Here is an 18,764-nt window from a genome sequence, read left to right as displayed (position 1 = left end):
GGCAATGAAGTCAAAGCACTAGCGTACACCGATGATTTGGCATTTTTCTGCATTGATAAACCCAGCAGTGACAAAACTATGAACACTGTTGCCTCTGGTGCTCAAATGAATAGCTCTAATTGTTCGGGTCTTTCGTTCGGTTTATGGGGTCAACGCAGATTTATTACGCTGGAAATGAATGGTCTCTGCCCCCATTAAATACATTTAAGTTTTAAGTCCAGTGAGCGCTACTGGAGAGAGCACGTTCTGGCCCTTCAAAGCTACGTTCAGATTTTTGTTCCGCACCACCTCTCAAATTTTGGTGGAGCGCAGGCCTGAAATATGTTTCTGGCAACAAAAATTTATTATTTTGCAGGGACTCTGTTGTGCATCCAAAGCTTTCACCGAACGTTCATATGGTCCTCCAGTTTTGAGCCGATGCGGTGGGAGAAACTATTCAGGCTCGTTTCTGCTCCCGGGCATGGTTTTACACATCTCTATGCAAGAAAGCTGGTTTCTTCTTTTTCCATAATAGCTCCCATTCAATTGTCAGAAGAACCCTGCAAACTAACTTTGTGAACCTTCTCCCTAACTTAGTGGTCTCTTTCAATTTTATCAATCGGCCCTTATTATTCAGTTTTAGGAAAGTTACAATTCAGTGGGTTTTCTTGCAGTTCGTTTTCCTGATGAGTACCTATTCTCCATTTTACGTAAAAAAAAATGCATAAATCGAATTGATATCCGTACTGTTCCCACCTCCATTACAACATTCTCTCTACTCTAATCGTATGGGCGAATAAGGCATGATGTGTTGAGAAGAGTACATAAAATGCTGATTTTGCCTTGTACTAAAACGCTTCTGTAAAAACTTTATACCTAAGGTTTACCTGTTAAGTGTGGCTTCACAAATGACTTTTTTGTTTGAAACCCTCGAACAGTGATTTATTATGTGCCAAGATGCGATATTATTTTGGGACGTTCTACAAAGAACATTGAAGAAAGGCTATTTTAAATTCTCACGACCCAACACGACCATGAACCCTTTGACATAATTTTCCTCCTTGGACTGCACATGTTAGACCGGAATGCTGAGCCTCTCGTTTCCCCATGTTAGACATTTTGGCCAGATGGTGCACCAGCTGAGAGACAATTATGAAAACAGCGACTACAAACCAGACTGGCTCCTATTATTGATGTGTTTCTTGCCACCGTTTTAGTGGAGATGTGTTAAGAAGTGTGTTAGTTGTACAGTGCTGTGTTGTATATTTCAATTGGACTTGTTTGGCTACTGGCTGATTACTTTGTAAATAATGTATATAGCTATTTCCTGCATTTAAATGTGTGTAATGAATAGCATGCCGAAAAGAAAAAAAGTCGAGGTCATTCAGTGGTTAAGACGCCTGACTACTGAACCCGAGTACCTGGGTTCGAACCCGACTGGTTCAAATCCCCTGGAATTTTTTTCAGTCTAAAAGCGCTGCACGCGAACCAGTTAAATCACGACCAAAACGACCTAGCTTGACCTTGCGAGGCCTTGAAGGTCATTTGCCAACACCCGGCCAACTAAGTAGTTGGAGCCATAACGGTTACATTCCACTCTAATCACTTATAATTGAGGAAATGAAATCTAGAGTAGATTCCATTGAGGCAACTGAGTGCTAACAAGCAAATGAATTGGGGAAAGTGCAAGCCAGCACAAGAATATTCTCGCTTTTGGTGTTTGGCTACGTCCCAGTCAGACACAAATCGAAAACAAATGAAAACAGTCATATCAGCGTCAAGGTGAAGACGTTGGAAAGGACGCATCTGGTTTAAAGGAGGAGGAAAAAAGGACCGATTGTCAGGCGATGGTTTTATGCAAGAAAAACAAAGAGATGCGGAAAGAGACAATGATTTTGCCAGGATGGTTGCCACATTTAACGGAGAGCTCTAGCTATAAAAGGGTCACCTCTTTCAAAGCAACATTGTGCTCGGCCAGGCCATGTGAAGCTGTGCGTGTATAGTTTTGCTTTGATATGCGTCTGTGTATGATTGAAACCGTGTTATAGCTGAAAGTTGACGACCCTGTACAAGAAAATACAACTAAACTTTACATAAAACATTGCGCCTTGGTGCGCGACATGTGTATTACACTGCTAAACACTACACAAAATCAGGTTTTTATACTTTACTCCAAAAAGGACAGAACCATTGAAATTCTCGAGCTGCTAATCTGGTCTGATGTTTAGTTTTCTTTAGGTAACCAAAAAATTGAACTACTTTCTGTCGTGGAGGAATTGAGGGTGTGGCGTTTATAGCAGCTACCGACGGAGTCACATCCCTCCGCCGCTCCCGACAATCTCTCCCTGTGTGGTCTCCATTACTTCTACACAGAAATAGGGTTAAGCACTCACAGGATGTCGTGCGAGTGGCGTGCGAGCAGTATGTTGAGTCCTGCGGCCAGCAGCTCCGGCTGGAATGACTGGCACAGGTTCTTGGGGCGCAAGTCCACGTGCGCTGCGTTTTCGGTGGCATGCACGCCGGCGTCGGTACGGCTGGCTGGCACCACCACAGGGTCGCCCAGGCACCCCAGCTGGCACAGTGCAGCCTGCAATTTCATTCCCAGCTAGCACTTTGTCATTTTACGTCAAGCCTTTATTTGTCACAGCACTATTGAAAAAAAACCCCATGTGCGATATTTATAGGTACTATAAGAAATATAGGAACTTGCAGGAGCAAATGCGGGGCATAAAGAACATAATATGACATGCACGACTTGTCAGAGGACACAAAGATTATGCATATAGGTCCTGCGTTCTCCTTAATATTCTGTAACTTTATTATATAACGCATGCCGGATATATTTCAGTATATTTACGGACACACCGGGAAGGGGCTGGTCGCTGCTTCTAACCCTACGGGGCTGGGACTGGTAAGTCCCTGCCATTTGCGGTGGGTCTAGCCTGTCACTGGCAGCTGTATCTGTTGTTGGACAGTAATGTATATTGCGCAAAAAGACGAGACAAAGAGGAGAAGTGGACAACGACGGCGCAGAACTGACGACTGAATTTATTCGAAGAACGGAAGAGTATATATATAAGTACACACACTTGTTGTACCCACATGCGCATAGTCGAAAATGTATAAAAATTCATATCAACACATGTAAAACTCCCCCCATCACACGCACGTGGTGAAAACTGCCGACGCACTATCGATTGTGCAGCATGGTCATCTCTTTTTCTGTCAATGCGACGGACGTTTTACTAACACAAACATTTTGCTTTCGGTTAATATGGAAAGCCTCGGCGATTTCTCGAGTAGTCTGGTCTTTATGAAGAAACAATATATTAGTATCAACAAAGAAAGGTACACACTCACACGCATTACAATGTTTTGCTAAGTTTGTTTCATTCTTTTTTAAGGACTGCGCATGCTCCATCAGCCTAATGTTGATGCAACGGCCTGTCTGCCCAATATATGTACGGCCACAGGACAGTGGTATTTGGTATACTACACCCATCCTACAACTAATGAAACTCTTGGCGTGATTGACCTGGCATCTGTTCTTACTTCTTGTGCCCCCCAGCTTTCTTTGAACCGCTGCACCTACCTTGCCAATCTTATTAGGGGCTGAAAACAACACCTGTACGCCATATTTTGCGCCTACTTTTGATGTGCACATCAAATGTATAATAGCCTTGAAATCCAAGCTAATAGATGTAGGGAGGCTGGTTATCCAGACTCAGTGCTTGTAGCTAGTGCTGATAAGGTTCTGCGTTCTCTGAAGTGTTCCGGACAGATAGAAAGAAAAAATGAAAGAAATAAAATTGCAGTTGTGCCTTATATACATGCATTATCACATCGGTTTAAAAAAGTAGGCGCAAAATATGGCATACAGGTGTTGTTTTCAGCCCCTAATAAGATTGGCAAGGTAGGTGCAGCAGTTCAAAGAAAGCTGGGGGGCACAAGAAGTAAGAACAGATGCCAGGTCAATCACGCCAAGAGTTTCATTAGTTGTAGGATGGGTGTAGTATACCAAATACCATTGTCCTGTGGCCGTATGTATATTGGGCAGACAGGCCGTTGCATCAACATTAGGCTGATGGAGCATGCGCAGTCCTTAAAAAAGAATGAAACAAACTTAGCAAAACATTGTAACGCGTGTGAGCGTGTACCTTTCTTTGTTGATACTAATATATTGTTTCTTCATAAAGACCAGACTACTCGAGAAATCACCGCGGCGTTCCATATTAACCGAAAGCAAAATGTTTGTGTTAGTAAAACGTCCGTCGCATTGACAGAAAAAGAGATGACCATGCTGCACAATCGATAGTGCGTCGGCAGTTTTCACCACGTGCGTGTGATGGGGGGAGTTTTACATGTGTTGATATAGATTTTTATACATTTTTGACTATGCGCATGTGGGTACAACAAGTGTGTGTACTTATATATATATACTCTTCCGTTCTTCGAATAAATTCAGTTGTCAGTTCTGCGCCGTCGTTGTCCACTTCTCCTCTTTGTCTCGTCTTTTTGCGCAATATACATTACTGTCCATCATGGTTCACCAACTCGCCCAATCAGCCATTCTTCTACAGTATCTGTTGTAGGCCGTCACTGCACCTGCCACCACTTCGGTGGCAGACAACGGCTGTTGTGACGCGTCTTTCTCTCTCCCTCTTTTTCTTTATTTTTTCTCTATTTTCTCCTCTGTCCGCATGAAGCAGCTGATGTGGCTAAGCTACAAAGCCAGTAGCAGGCCTGTGCATTTTCTTTTTCTTCTTCCTACAGTCGCAACAAGGACATGCCGAAGGTGTAAGCCGATCCTGTATTTTATGCCTTTATGATTAGGGGCTGGATGTCCTATACCACTGCTTGTATCGCATCTCTTGTGGCGCGTTCTTCCCCACTGATTACAAGCAACAAGCGCTGCTCTTTCAATTTTCATATCTGCAGTTCAAGTACAATGAAGAGTGCAGCCAGGAAGACAAAACATATACTCAGCATAAGTGAAATACATTGCTGCCCACATGCACTGGTAGCTGCATATCAGGGGACGCTTCCTTTAGTGTTTACTTGTGCTTAATTGGAATAAGTGAATTGCTAGTGTCGCTGGCAGCATATGACAGGCACTGTTCCACCAGAGATCCCTGTATATAAGAAAGAGTTATATGTCATCTTTCAGTGTGCTGTATCTGTTTTCCAAAAGTGGGACTTAAGTAAACAAGATGCAAAAGGATTTGGCTATTGCAACCTCAGCAAGAATACATCTAATCAAGCTGCATGCCTATTGTTGTGAGTATGCCACCAGTTGTCTGGTGACATATGGGCTCACGAGCTGCCCAGCCGACCCTCCGTACCACAAAGGAGAGTACAGCAAAAGAGAACGGCTGCTCAGGGAGCCCACTAACTTTAATTTTTGAGTTCGTTTTATCCTTTGTAATGATATGCAAGACTTTACTCTATAGGATCGATTCGCCTGTGACTGCTGACTAATTTATAATGAAATTATCTTCTCGTGTTTCATTTTCAACCGCTGAGTGTTGGCTGTGACGTCAAAGTCAAGTCCAGGTCACGTGAGGGATGAAAAAATACCAATCGTTCCTGTCGTATGAATTTACAATGCTAAAGCCAGCCTACTTTATAAACAGGAATCATAAAAGTGAACAGCAGCGATTTTTAATAATACAGCAAAGGAGAGACACAGTATCTGTCACACTTGTTCTGTGGACACCTGAACTGCACTGTGAGGGAAGGGAAGATGGCAGTGAAAGTGGAAAGAGGGAAAGAACAGGCGTAGTGGAAGGCTACACAATAATTTTGACTACCTGGGGATTTAACGTGCACTGACATCAAACAGCACATGGACGCCTGCGCATTTCGCCTCCACTGAAAGCAGCCACCGGCGGTCGGGATGGAACCCGGGTACTCTGGCACAGCGATTACTATATTGCTGCTTTTCATACCATGTGTGACCTAGACTTGATCATGACGTCACAGCCAACCGTCAGTTTTATATAAATAATTCATTCACAGGAAAGGAAAGGCCCAGTATCTCCATGTCGTAAGGGAAGGCAGGAAGGTGGGAGTGAAAGTTGGAAAGAGAGAAAGAGGAACATTAGTGGAGGGCTGCAGAGTAATTTCAACCACTTGGGGGCCTTTAATGTGCACACAGATGACTCAATTCTGGCTGCTGAAACCGAAACTGACTAGGAAAGAAAATTCAACTAAAAGTTACTTAGCGATTGTAGGCCAAAAGCACGTGGTGATCCATATACAGAACATTTTACGCATCACCAACATGAAGGCCAAAAAAATTGGTGCAATTCATACCTTGTAACAATAGGCAGAACAGATGAATAGTATTAAATCAGAGCTTCAACAGTTTGCAACTACCGAGAGATAAAAAGGGGCTTTTCACCTTCCAAGTATTTTATGAGTCTGACTTACCGGCTCCCACTTTGTATTATGAACATTGAAAAAAGGGTATTGTCCAATTTCCCTCTGTAATGTAGATTACAATCTTTTTGAAAAGCTTCCTTGTTACTGTATGCAGCTAGTGGTCACAAACTTGATGGGATCACTCCAACCTTATTGAAAAAATTCTAGGGGCCAGCATGAAACGCCACCGAAAAAGGCCTGTGGGAAGCTTCGAGCAACACAAAGGAACCAGCGTGGAATGCCACTGAAAAAGGCCTGTGGGATGCTTCAACCACCGACAAGCAACAAGGAACCAGCGTGGAACCTGTGGGACCGTTCCAGCAACAACGCACGAGTGGGAAACACCAAGCGGATGAGTACTGAGCTTTCCTTTCTGTTACAGAATGTCGCGCATAGGAACGATAACACAGTTTGACATCAAATCACAGAACATTGAATCGCACTTGGAAAAATTTCAGCAGTTTCTGGTGGCGAACGACATACGCAATGAAAAGAAGTTACCGGTGTTTTTAAAACTGATAGGCCCAGAAGCGTATGAGGTCTTGAAGCTCTTGATTGTGCCAGCATTGCCGAGCGAAGTCTTACACCGAGATTTCAAAGCTGCTGAAAGATCATTACTGCCTCAAGAGCTCAGTGATAGCAGAGCGCTGTAAATTTAACAGGCATGTTCAGAATGAACACGAAAGTGTCGAAGATTTCATAGTGGAGTTGAAGTGCGAATACAGGGACTTTTTGCAAGATACCCTGCGTAACAGGCAGGCATACAAAATGAAGGAAGTCGACACACCCTATTCGCCGCCAAGAACCTGACTTTTGAAGGTTTTGAGTGAAAGATAACTAGCGGAATCGAATGCGGTGCTAATGCAAGCAGCAGACAAAGAACATTCACTGAACGTGGTTAGCCGACGTACGCCAAGGAGGCCTAAAGAAGTGAAGCGGGACCAAGACCAGACGAAAAACAGATGCGGAAGGTGCGGCAGGGGACATTCGTCTGACGGGTGTTGACACAAACACTTTGTTTGCCGGAAATGTTCGAGAGAAGGACATCTTCAGAGAATGTCCCCGAATGCAAAAACTCGTTACAAAAGAATGAACGTGCTAGAATGTCCTGCCGAAGAGGAGGAGCAAGAAGTGTATCATTTCATAAACTTAAAGCATTCGTGTTACGAATTTAATGTGAAAGTTTAGGGTAAAGACACATGGAGACTGACACAGGAGCAGCTGTTACAATTGTGTCCAAGAGTGTGTTTAAGTACCTTTTCCTGCATGTAAAATGCGAACCCTCCAAAATGTCTCTCCGCACGTACACTGGAGAACGAATGAATCTTAAGGGTGAGTGTGAGGTACCTGTGAGGTACAAAAACTAACTAGTTTGCTGTGCTCTCACCTTGTGCGCATCTGATGATTTTTGAATGGAATTTTTTGTCAACCGCTTCGGCGTTAATTTCTTGTGGTGACCGTGTTATCCATATGACAGACCGTAATTCTTCATCTGAATTTCTGAACGACATCATCCCCTCATTGCCGCCGCTGATATTGTTTTGCCTCCTCAGTGCAAAAAACTACTTACCGTTGTTTCTGACCACATCACTGATGGAAACGTACTCACCGCACCATCTTATCGTCATCTTGAACGCGGCATCGCCTTCCCGTCTAGTCTTGTCAGGTTCTACAACGGCTCAGCGACCGTAGCGGCCACTAACACTTCACGTAAATCCCTTGTGCTCCCAAAAAAAACTTCTCTCCTTTACATGGTGGATGTTCAACCTTTGTCCTTGATGGTGCCCACTCCTCTGCCTCAGCAGTGTGTTTTGCCAGACGTCTCTCTTTCTGTTCTCACAAAGACTATTAATCCTAACCTCACGCTGAACCAACGCCAAGAACTGCTGACATTGCTTCGGCACCACCAAGCCACTTTTGGTGTCACTTCCCCACCACTGGGAAGGACTAGTGTTGCGCACCATCGCATCATTACTGAAGGTAACTATCGTTCGCCGACAACATTATCGGGTTTCCCTCTCTGAACGAAAAGTAAAGAAAATGTAAACGCTCCATCGCAATATTATTCATCCCTCAACAACCCATGGTAATCCCCAATAGTGTTAGTTAAAGAAAAGGATGGCTCGGTACGCTTTTGTGTTGATTACTGCGCACTCAAGAAAATTATCCGTAAAGATGTATACCCGATGCCAAGAATTGATGACACCCTTGACTCTCTTCAAGGCGGCAAATATTTCTCAACTTTAGACCTCCGCTCAGGTTATTGGCAAATACCTATGAACGAGGACAATAAAGAAAAAACAGCTTTCGCAAATCCCGATGGCCTTTACGAATTTAATGTTACGCCTTTCGGACTTAGTAACGCACCAGTGACATTTGAAAGAATGATCGATGCTGTGCTTCATGGCCTAAAATGGAGAACCTGTTTGTTACTTGGACAATTGTTATCTTTTCATCAACTTTTAACGACCATCTCACGCGCCTGAATGAGGTCCTCACGTGTCTCGCTTCAGCGGGCCTTCAGCTCAACGCCAAGAAGTGCCACTTTGCAAGAAGGAAATTAAAATATTAGGACATCTAGTCAGCCATGACGGCATTCGTCCAGACCCTGAAAAAATCATCGCGGTCTTGAACTTTGCTCGTCCACAACGGACTATAGAATTGCGCAATTTCGTCGGCCTGGTGTCTTATTTCCGGCGTTTTATAAGGCATTTTGCAACTATTGCTGCTCCATTTCATGAACTACTTAAAGCACGCAGCCCTTTCGTGTGGGCTGACCAGTGCTAAACTGCTTTTAACAACTTGAAGCACGCCTTCACTTCAGATCGTGTTCTTGGCCACTTCAGTGACAGCGCTCCAACCATCCTGCACACTGATGCCAGTGGTCTCGGTCTTGGCGCTGTACTTCTGCAGCGCGATGCAACTTCGCGTGAGGAAGTGATTGCCTTCGACAGTCGAACTATGACTCCAGCTGAAAAAAACTACACCATTACCGAGCAGGAGTGCCTTGCCGTCGTATGGGCTGTCCAAAAATTTCGTCCTTACCTATATGGTCCGTACACAGTTGTGACCGATCACGATGCTCGTTGCCGGTTGTCTTCACTCAAAAATTTGACAGGCAGACTTAGCCATTGGATTCTACGCCTGCAAGAATACCATTTCGATGTCACTTATAAACTGGGTCGCCAACACCAAAACGCCGACGCTCTTTCTCGCTGTCCACTTTCAGAATCGACTTGCTTTCTTCCCAATGCATTTCCACCTATGACCACATCATATCACATCACATCACATCACTTTATTTTCCTTAAAGACCCCTTGCGGGGTGTTACATAAGGGGTGGGTTTTTATTAAGTACAGATGTTCAGTGCAGTCATGAATGTTCCAGGGCAGGTGATGGCAGCGATATCGTAGGGAAGGCCGTTCCAGTCAGCTGCTACTCAGCAAAAAAATGAATTAGAGAAAACAGTGGTACGGGCACGTGGGCGCAAAACTTGAAGAGGGTGACTGATGCAATGGGATCTGCGCGGCGGGGGTGCGCAGATGTAGGGTTCTTGTCTGAGTGGCGAATAAAAAAACTTGTGAAATAAGACGAGACTGGCAGTGCGACGGCGAGCAGAAAGATTAGATAGACCTGATTGCAATTTTAGAGATGATATGCTAACGTCGTATGAATACGAGGAATGAATGAATCTGGTGGCCCTGTTCTGCACAGCTTCGAGGGCGTTTGTTAGATATGCTTGGTGAGGGTTCCAGATGGCCGATGCGAATTCCAGTTTAGTTCTGATGAGTGAAATGTATGCTTGTAGTCTTACATGTTGAGGGGCATCCCGCAGGTGACGTTTCAAGAAGCCAAGTGTTTTATTAGCTGATGATACCAGGTTAGTCACATGCAGACGCCAGGATAAATCGTTAGAAATGGTGATACCTAAGTATTTGTACGACTGGACGAGGTCGACAGAGGTGTTAGAAATTGTGTACTGGAAAACAAAAGGATTTCGGCGGCGGTGAAAAGACATATACTTACATTTGTTAGGGTTGAGTGTCATCAGCCGCTGCAAACACCAGTTTTGCACATGGTTTAGGTCAGCCTGTAGGGATTCTTGGTCAGAAGGGTTAGTGACTGAACCACAGCCGACCATCGTTTTCCCCAACGTATGTCACAAGTTTCTTTTGATGACTCTGAGAACAAACACGCTCTCCGCTCACAGCAATTGGCTGATGCCTACTGCCGTCCCATCATCGACCGCCTTATTGGCGCTTCGGACCCACCCATTCCTCAACTTCGCCGACAGCTTCGCAATTTCAAGCTCAAAGATGGCATCCTACTCCGCTACGTGTATTGCCCTGATGGAATTCGCTGGATCCCAGTCGTGCCGCGTGTGCTTCACCCACGTATACTGGCTACTCTTAACGATGACGCTACTGCAGGTAACCTTGGTGTTGATAATACCTATGACCGCATGAAAACACGATTCTTTTGGCCTGGCCTATCTTCCAGCATTGCCAACTACGTCGCATCCTGCCCTCTATGCCAACGTCGTAAACGGCTGACTTCTTCGCCCGCTGGCCTTCTACAACCTGTTCCCTGTCCCTCCACACCATTCGACGTAGTCAGCATCGACTTATGTGGTCCCCTACCTCTCTCCGATGGGGGTAACCATTGGATTATAACAGCTGTCGACCACCTTACACGCTACGCTGAGACAGCGCCTGTACCGACTGGTTCCGCTCAAGAAGTAGCAAATTTCTTTTTTCGATCAATTGTACTGCGTCATGGCGCTCCTCAGGTGCTCCTAAGTGACCGCGGGACAGCCTTCTTATCGACAGTCATTGCCGAAGTTCTTTACGCGTCATCCACCCTTCATAAGACAACCTCAAGTTACCATCCCCAGACTAACGGTCTGACTGAGCGATTTCATCACACCTTATCGGATATGGTCTCCATGTACATCACACCAGATCATCAAAATTGGGACACTATTCTACCATTCGTCACATTTGCCTATAACACAGCAGTACAGCGGACTACCGGTTACTCTCCATTTTTCCTCGTTTATAGCGATTCTCACAGTTCCTTTTTCTCTACGCCCGACTATTCCACATCAGTACCAACTCAGCTCTTATCTCGTGTGGCCAAATGCCGTCATCTTGCCCGCCTCATCACAGCAGCGTGCCAGGAAGACCGCAAGAGTCGCTATGATTCTACACATCACATGGTCTCTTATTGTCCTGGTGATGAAGTACTGCTTTATACACCACTGGGACCCCTGGCTTTAGCGACAAATTCCACCACTGCTACCTTGGTCCCTACGAGGTCATCAGCCAAACTTCTCCAGTTAACTACAAAGTCACGCCTGTTGATCCCCCAGCCGATCGACGCCACCGTGAAACTGAAATTGTTTGTTTCTCGCTTGAAACCGTTTGTGCGCCGCGGTGCATCAGTTAGTTAGGAGCGGCCGGGCTGGCCGCTTCCGACTCCCCAGGAAGATTATGTGAGCCTTCCGTGGATCTTCTTTCATTTGTACATGCCTTGATCTTCTTTCATTTGTACATACCATCATCATCGTCCCGCGGTGCCGGCTCCAGCACGCGCCTGGGTTCATGATCGGATTAAAACGCTAGACAAGGCTTCTCTGTCCTTGCCATCACGACCTCGCCGTCTCGACCTAGCCTTCTTTCACAATAGTCATTTTACCATTGATAGTTTTCAAGGATAACGGCCAGAAACTTTCAGTGCTCCTGGGGCGAAATCCGCCTTTTGCGCGAGTTCTCTGTGCATGCGCAAGTTCTCTGTGCATGCGTGAAGTTCTAGCCACAACTGATGGAAATACATTGGGCGGCGTTTCTCGTCGCCAGCTCGCCACCAGTGCATGCCAGAATGCAAGACGCGGTTTTTCAGGTTCGCTTCGGCGAGCCGCAACCAACAGCGACTTGACGCTTGAATTAGAGCTACCAAGCAGCAAGAAGTGAATGGTCGACCTTGGAAACCAACTGCATACTCTTGACTGTGAGAAAAACACTTCGTTACAGGCATGTATACATCTAAAGTAAATGTGCATGATGAAAAGTACCTACTGGAGTTTCATCATCATCATCATCATCATCAGCCTGATTATACCCACTGCAGGGCGAAGGCCTCTCCCATATCTCTCCACTTAACCCGGTTCTGTGCTAGCTGCATCCACTTGACCCCTGCGAACTTCTTAATCTCATCCGCCCACCTAACTTTCTGCCGCCCCCTGCTACGCTTTCCTTCCCTTGGAATCCAGTTTGTTACCCTCAGCGACCATCGGTTATCCTCTCTTCGCACTACATGTCCTGCCCATGTCCATTTCTTCTTCTTAATTTCCACTAGAATGTCGTTAACTTGAGTTATTTCTCTGACCCACTCTGCACGCTTTCTATCTCTTAATGTTACACCTACCATTTTTCGTTCCATAGCCCTCTGGGTTGTCCTCAACTTAAGTAGAACTCTCTTGGTTAGTCTCCACGTTTCAGCCCCATAGGTGAGTACAGGCAAGATGCAACTGTTGTATACTTTCCTCTTGAGCGATACCGGTAAGCTGCTAGTCATAATCTGCGAGTGCTTGCCAAATGCGCTCCATCCCAATCTTATTCTTCTTGTTATTTCCTTTTCATGGTCCGGATCTGCGGTTACTACCTGTCCTAAGTAGATATATTCGCCTACTACTTCCAGTATTTCGCTACCTAATGTAAACTCCTGTTCCTTCCCGAGGCTGTTGAACATTACCTTAGTCTTCTGCATATTGATTTTCAAGCCTACCTTTCTACTTTTCCTGTCTAGGTCATCAATCATTATTTGCAGTTCATCTCCCGAGTTGCTTAGCAAGGCAATGTCATCAGCAAATCGCAGATTATTGAGGTATTCTCCATCTAGCCTTATCCCTAACTGCTCCCATTCCAAGTCTCTGAATACTTCCTCTAAACAAGCTGTGAATAGTACTGGGGAGATTGTGTCTCCTTGCCTAACACCTTTCTTTATGGGAATTTTGTTACTTTCTTTATGCAGAACTATGGTTGCTGTGCAGCCACTATATATATCTTCCAGCACTTTCACGTACGGCTCGTCTACCCCCTGATTTCGCAATGCCTGCATCACCGCCGAGGTTTCAACTGAGTCAAATGCTTTTTCGTAATCAATGAATGCTATGTATAAGGGCTGGTTATATTCCGCGCATTTTTCTATCACCTGATTGATGGTATGGATATGATCGATAGTAGAGTACCGTTTCCGAAACCCTGCTTGATCCTTTGCTTGATTGCAGTCTAAGGTTGTCCTGATTCTATTAGCGATTACCTTAGTAAATACCTTATACGTAACAGACAGTAAGCTGATTGGTCTGTAATTTTTAAGGTCCTTAGAGTCCCCTTTCTTGTGAATGAGGATAATGTTTGCATTCTTCCATGCTTCCGGTACCGTCGATGACACCAGGCACTGCGTATACAGGGTGGCCAGTTTTTCTAGCACGATATCCCCCCCGTCCTTCAGCAAATCTGTAGTTATCTGATCCTCTCCAGCTGATTTCCCCCTTTTCATAGTTTCTAGTGCTTTCTTGACCTCGTCCTTCGTCACTGGTGGAACGTCTGACTGTTTTTCCCTACCGCCAATCTCATTACGGTCCTGACTACTTTGGCTGCTGTAGAGATCTGTATAGAACTCCTCGGCTACTTTGACTATCTTGTCCATATTAGTGATGACGTTGCCCGCCTTGTCCCTTATCGCATACATCTGGTTTTTGCCTATGCCCAATTTCTTCTTTACCGCTTTAAGGCTTCCCCCGTTCTTTACAGCATGCTCAATTTTCTCCATGTTATACTTCCTTATATCGGCCACCTTGCGCTTATTGATTAGCTTTGATATCTCGGCTAATTCGATCTGGTCTGTTGGATTGGAAGCTTTCATACTCTGCCGTTTCTTAATCAAATCTTTCGTCTCCTTAGACAGCTTACCGGTATCCTCTCTAACTATCCTACCGCCTACTTCTACCGCGCACTCAGTAATGATATCTCTGAAATTATTGTTCCTTGCCTCTAGGGTAATGTCGCCATCCTCAGTTAGAGCTGAATACCTATTCTGTAGCGAGATCCTGAACTCTTCTGCCCTCCCCCTCACCGCTAATTCGTTGATGGGTTTCTTTCTTACTAATCTATTGCGTTCCTTCTTCAGATTTAGGCTAATTCGGGACCTCACCATCCTGTGGTCACTACATCGAACTTTCCCGATTACCTCTACATCCTGCACAATGGCGGGGGTTGAACACATTATGAAGTCGATTTCATTTTTAGTCTCTCCGTTAGGACTTTTCCATGTCCATTTTCGGTTCTTCCGTTTGCTAAAGAAGGTATTCATGATTCGTAAGTTATTGCGCTCTGCAAACTCAACTAGTAACTCCCCCCTGCTATTCCTAGAACCAATGCCATAGTCACCTACTGCCTTACCTCCTGCCTGTTTTTTCCCTACCTTGGCATTGAAGTCGCCCATTAGTACAGTATACTGCGTCTTTACTTTTCGCATTGCCGATTCTACATCTTCATAGAAGCTTTCAACTGCCTGGTCATCATAACTACATGTAGGTGCATAGGCCTGTACAACCTTCAGTTTATACCGCTTATTAAGCCTAATTACGATGCCAGCAACCCTCTCATTAATACTATAGAATTCATCTATATTACCCGCTATATACTTATTGACAAGGAAACCTACTCCTAGTTGTCGCCTCTCTGGTAAACCTCGATAACACAGTACATGCCCATCCTTCAGTACAGTATATGCCTCATTCGGCCTCCTAACCTCACTAAGCCCTATGACATCCCATTTCATGCCCTCTAGTTCCTCTAACAGCACAGCTAAACTAGCTTCACTAGCTAGGGTTCTAGCATTAAACGTTGCCAGGGTCAGTTTCCAATGGCGGCCTGTCCAGCGGAGCCAGGCTTTCTTAGCACCCCCTGCTGCGTCACAGGTCTGACCGCCGCCGTGGTCAGTTGTTCCGCAGCCGCTGGTGACTGAGGGCCGAGGTTTTATGGAGCTTATCATAGGAGGTTGTGGCCAATTACTGCACCAGGGTGGCCAACTCCTGTTCTGGTGAGGGAGTGCGTTGCCGGAGGTGTTCACCGGCATCAGGTCGCACCCCAAACCTGTATATGCAATTCCATCGACACGCGGATTTTTTTTTTTTTTTTTTTTTTTTTTTTTTTTTTTTTTTTTTTTTTTTTTTTTTTTGTCATCCGGTGGAGAATTGCGCGGCACCGGGATTTGAACCCCGGTCCTCTTGCATGCGAGGCGGATGTTCTACCGCTACGCCACCGCTGCACCGACTATGCACGTATTCTAAGACTTAGTTGCGGGGCGATCGAATCTGCACTTGCCCTCCGCGCATATAGGGAAAAATTAGGGAAAGCCAAGAACGCATAAGTACGAAACAATGGAAGCAGTACCTGCTCCGCTAGCGACGCTCACAGGAAGTGAGACAGGCTACTTCATTACCGCCGGTGTCAGCATGAAAATTATCGGCACTGAAAATCGCAGCCCCCGCCAACAACCTATCAAATCCACAACGACGACGAGGGAAAACCGTGGCCGTACGTGTGGCCCGACGCCAACACTCCTGAACGCATGAGCGGCAACGAAGGGAAACAGCCAGCGATGCCAGCGGCAAACAGCAATTCGGAGCAATTTTCAGAAGACAAAAATTTCTACTGGAGTTTGCGCCAGTGCAATTAGGATTTGTTCTGTGCGTGTTTGCTTTATGTGCGACTGAGCCTGACGGTGATGCATTTTGTTGTTTGTTTTCTTATGTGTGAAAGGGCCAGGTAGAGCAGATATCACAGGTTGCTGTGTGCACTAGACCAAAATATTTAGCATGCTTTATATCGCGCCTGCCGCCTGACTAACAAGAAAAAAAAAATACTGCGTTTGTTGTGATGCCCCGCTGTTCACGAGCTGAGTGGCTGAGCTTTTCATGAGGCAATCCAGTGCACAGCAGTATAAAAGAAAGCGTTTTTAAGGCGAACCTGAGGATGCTGATAGAGTGGGAGGCTGTTGAGCCTGGAAGGTGCAACGATGATGTCTGCTTTATGAAATAAAAGCTCGAAGTGCAGGATGAAGAAAAATACCGAGGTGCATTGATATGGGCGGAAAAAATAGCAGCTGGCGAGATGCCGACTAAGCATGCTCTCGGCTTTCAAAAGAGAAATGCGCCACATAATATGATCTGGTGGTCTGCACATGTCAACTTTTGGATGTGCCAGAGTTCGCAATATTTTATTGGTCAATACTGCACAACAGCTTCTGTTTATGGCGGTTATAATTCTAGTTAACGAACCCCGCCGGCTCGCACTTGGTATATTTTTCTCGGGTGTAGAAATTGCTGTCGTAATTCACCAATCGGCCATGAAACCAGCTGAAACTCTTTTCTGGCTATCCCGAGTGGTCACCTGCGCCCCGTGTCTTTACAATGGTACAATTTCGTGCAGGCAAATCTCAGAATATCCTAATCTACTAATGTTTTGTAGTCATCTTCAAAAGCCCATAATTTCTGCTACATACAGATTTTTGCTACATACTGGCAGAATAATGAATATCATATAGCACGTTTTAGCTTGACATGCTGCCAGCGGAGCCGTGATGCCAATGAATACAGTTCTGATTAAACGTTTTGCATATGAAAACACTTAAGAAGGCATAGCCCAACATGCGGCTATTTGTGCATATTTCAATAATCAGCAATGTGTTTCAGCTAACCTCGAGCATAATTCTGTCGTCGAAAGCAAAATGCTACATTCTCCTTCTTGCACTTTCACATTGAAGGGCCCTCTTCAGTTGAGATATGAAGACACACCACAAGATCGGATGATTAATATAACAGTGCGAACACGAAGACAAAGCACAAGATACAAGAAAGCCACAGTACAAGCGCTGACTCACAACTAAGCCTAAGCCCTTTACTCCAAGGCCCAGAAAAAACAGACATGAAGAAAACGAAACAGTCACGTGAAACAACCCCTGGGTTCACCTGCTGCATAAAAAAATTACTTAAAAAAATCACTTAAAAAAGACATCTCTGTTAAGTTGCTGGGCTGTTGTTGAGGAGGGGAACACTCCAAAACAGCCGGCTCTCTTCTTCTGTTTCTCTTTTCTTTCTGATTGTTAACTTTATTGTCAGGGGTTTTTTATAAGTTCGCGTCCGGGCGCCCGTTGAACTTGAAATACGCGAGGAAAAGTTATTTGACCGGGAGTTCGGGGCTGAGACCTTGGGAGGTGGTGGTCGGACCGTGAGACAGAATAGGCATCTCGGCGCCAGACGCGGGAATTATGACTCTCGGGGAAAACAACCTGCGCTGCATCTGCCGCTTGTACCACTTAAGGGGCCTGCAAATGTGCACGCTGCAGTGACCTTTGGCCTGTGCGACCGGAGGAGTGTGCTGGTTGCTGTTGGAGCCGCGTGGGAAACCCAGGGTCGTCTTACGGGTAGCACACGTTTCAGTTTCAAAAACAGATCCGTACAAGTCAGGCGTGCCGGCGACGCAGACTGCGGAGAGCGAACCGCGTCGTCGTTTAACCTGTCAGCCAAGACCAATAACGGGCGAAGGTTTATGACTTCCCTGCTCAGCGCATTACCGATGGGATGGCACCGACGCAACCGTAAGCTGTCAAAACAAAACACGAAAACGGACGGTCGCTCGAGAAGCGAGCGCGACGTTTACACACAAGCGGTCTCGTGTTTCTGGCTGCGCTGTGCGAGCCAGGCGTGCCGTTTCTAATGCGATGCCTTCGTAGTATTCGAGCGGAAAGGCGCGCACCGCGCCGTCGAGCTGTCGACTCTCGCGGGAACATAAATATCCCCGCGGCGCTCTCGCCCAGCCGGCCAAGACGCGGGAGAACAGTAGGGCACATCCGGTGCTGTCGGTTCTAAAGTTGACGGAAACATCGCCGCAACACACGGCGTTCGTGTTGACAAGCGCGGTAGCAATAAATTCTCTTCTTTTTCTCACTCTTCTTAGGGCCAGCGGGGTCCGGACACTACCCTCGTATTTCTCGTGTGCCCTTGCACATGTATGCATTGCTGGTGAAAGTGAAAGTGCCGTTCACGTGTCTTTGCTTTGTTTTGTCTCGCCCCTGATTTTGAGAATCAGTGCGTCGTCTCCACTGGGGGAAAGGGCGAAGCCCTGTGTGCCCTCTCACGTATATGCATTGCTGGTGAAAGTGAAAGTGGCGTTCACGTGTCTTTGCTAATTTGTTTAGTCTCGCCACTGATTTTGAGAGAGTATCTGTGCGTCGGCTCCACAGGGGGAAAGGGCGAACGATTGGTGGGAGGCACGCGGGGCTCGCGAAGGACCAA

General features: G+C 45.8%; 1 protein-coding gene across 4 annotated transcripts in view; it reads right to left on the bottom strand.

Moving 5' to 3' along the window:
* Positions 1-18,764, bottom strand: part of LOC146194126 (tRNA pseudouridine synthase-like 1) — a 173,397-nt gene that overhangs the window by 108,815 nt on the left and 45,818 nt on the right. For 3 of the 4 annotated variants that reach the window (XM_084597253.1, XM_084597257.1, XM_084597256.1), the window contains exon 3: positions 2,373-2,584. In XM_084597253.1, the coding sequence (XP_084453379.1) occupies positions 2,373-2,584 (212 nt within the window). The remainder of the gene's footprint in view (positions 1-2,372; positions 2,585-18,764) is intronic. The other variant, XM_084597254.1, reaches the window with a different exon arrangement.

This window comes from Amblyomma maculatum, chromosome 3 (assembly GCF_055883805.1).
Source record: "Amblyomma maculatum isolate TAMU_Amacu chromosome 3, ASM5588380v1, whole genome shotgun sequence".
In the NCBI taxonomy this organism is placed as follows: domain Eukaryota; kingdom Metazoa; phylum Arthropoda; class Arachnida; order Ixodida; family Ixodidae; genus Amblyomma; species Amblyomma maculatum.
This window is presented reverse-complemented; position numbering and strand designations above follow the sequence as displayed.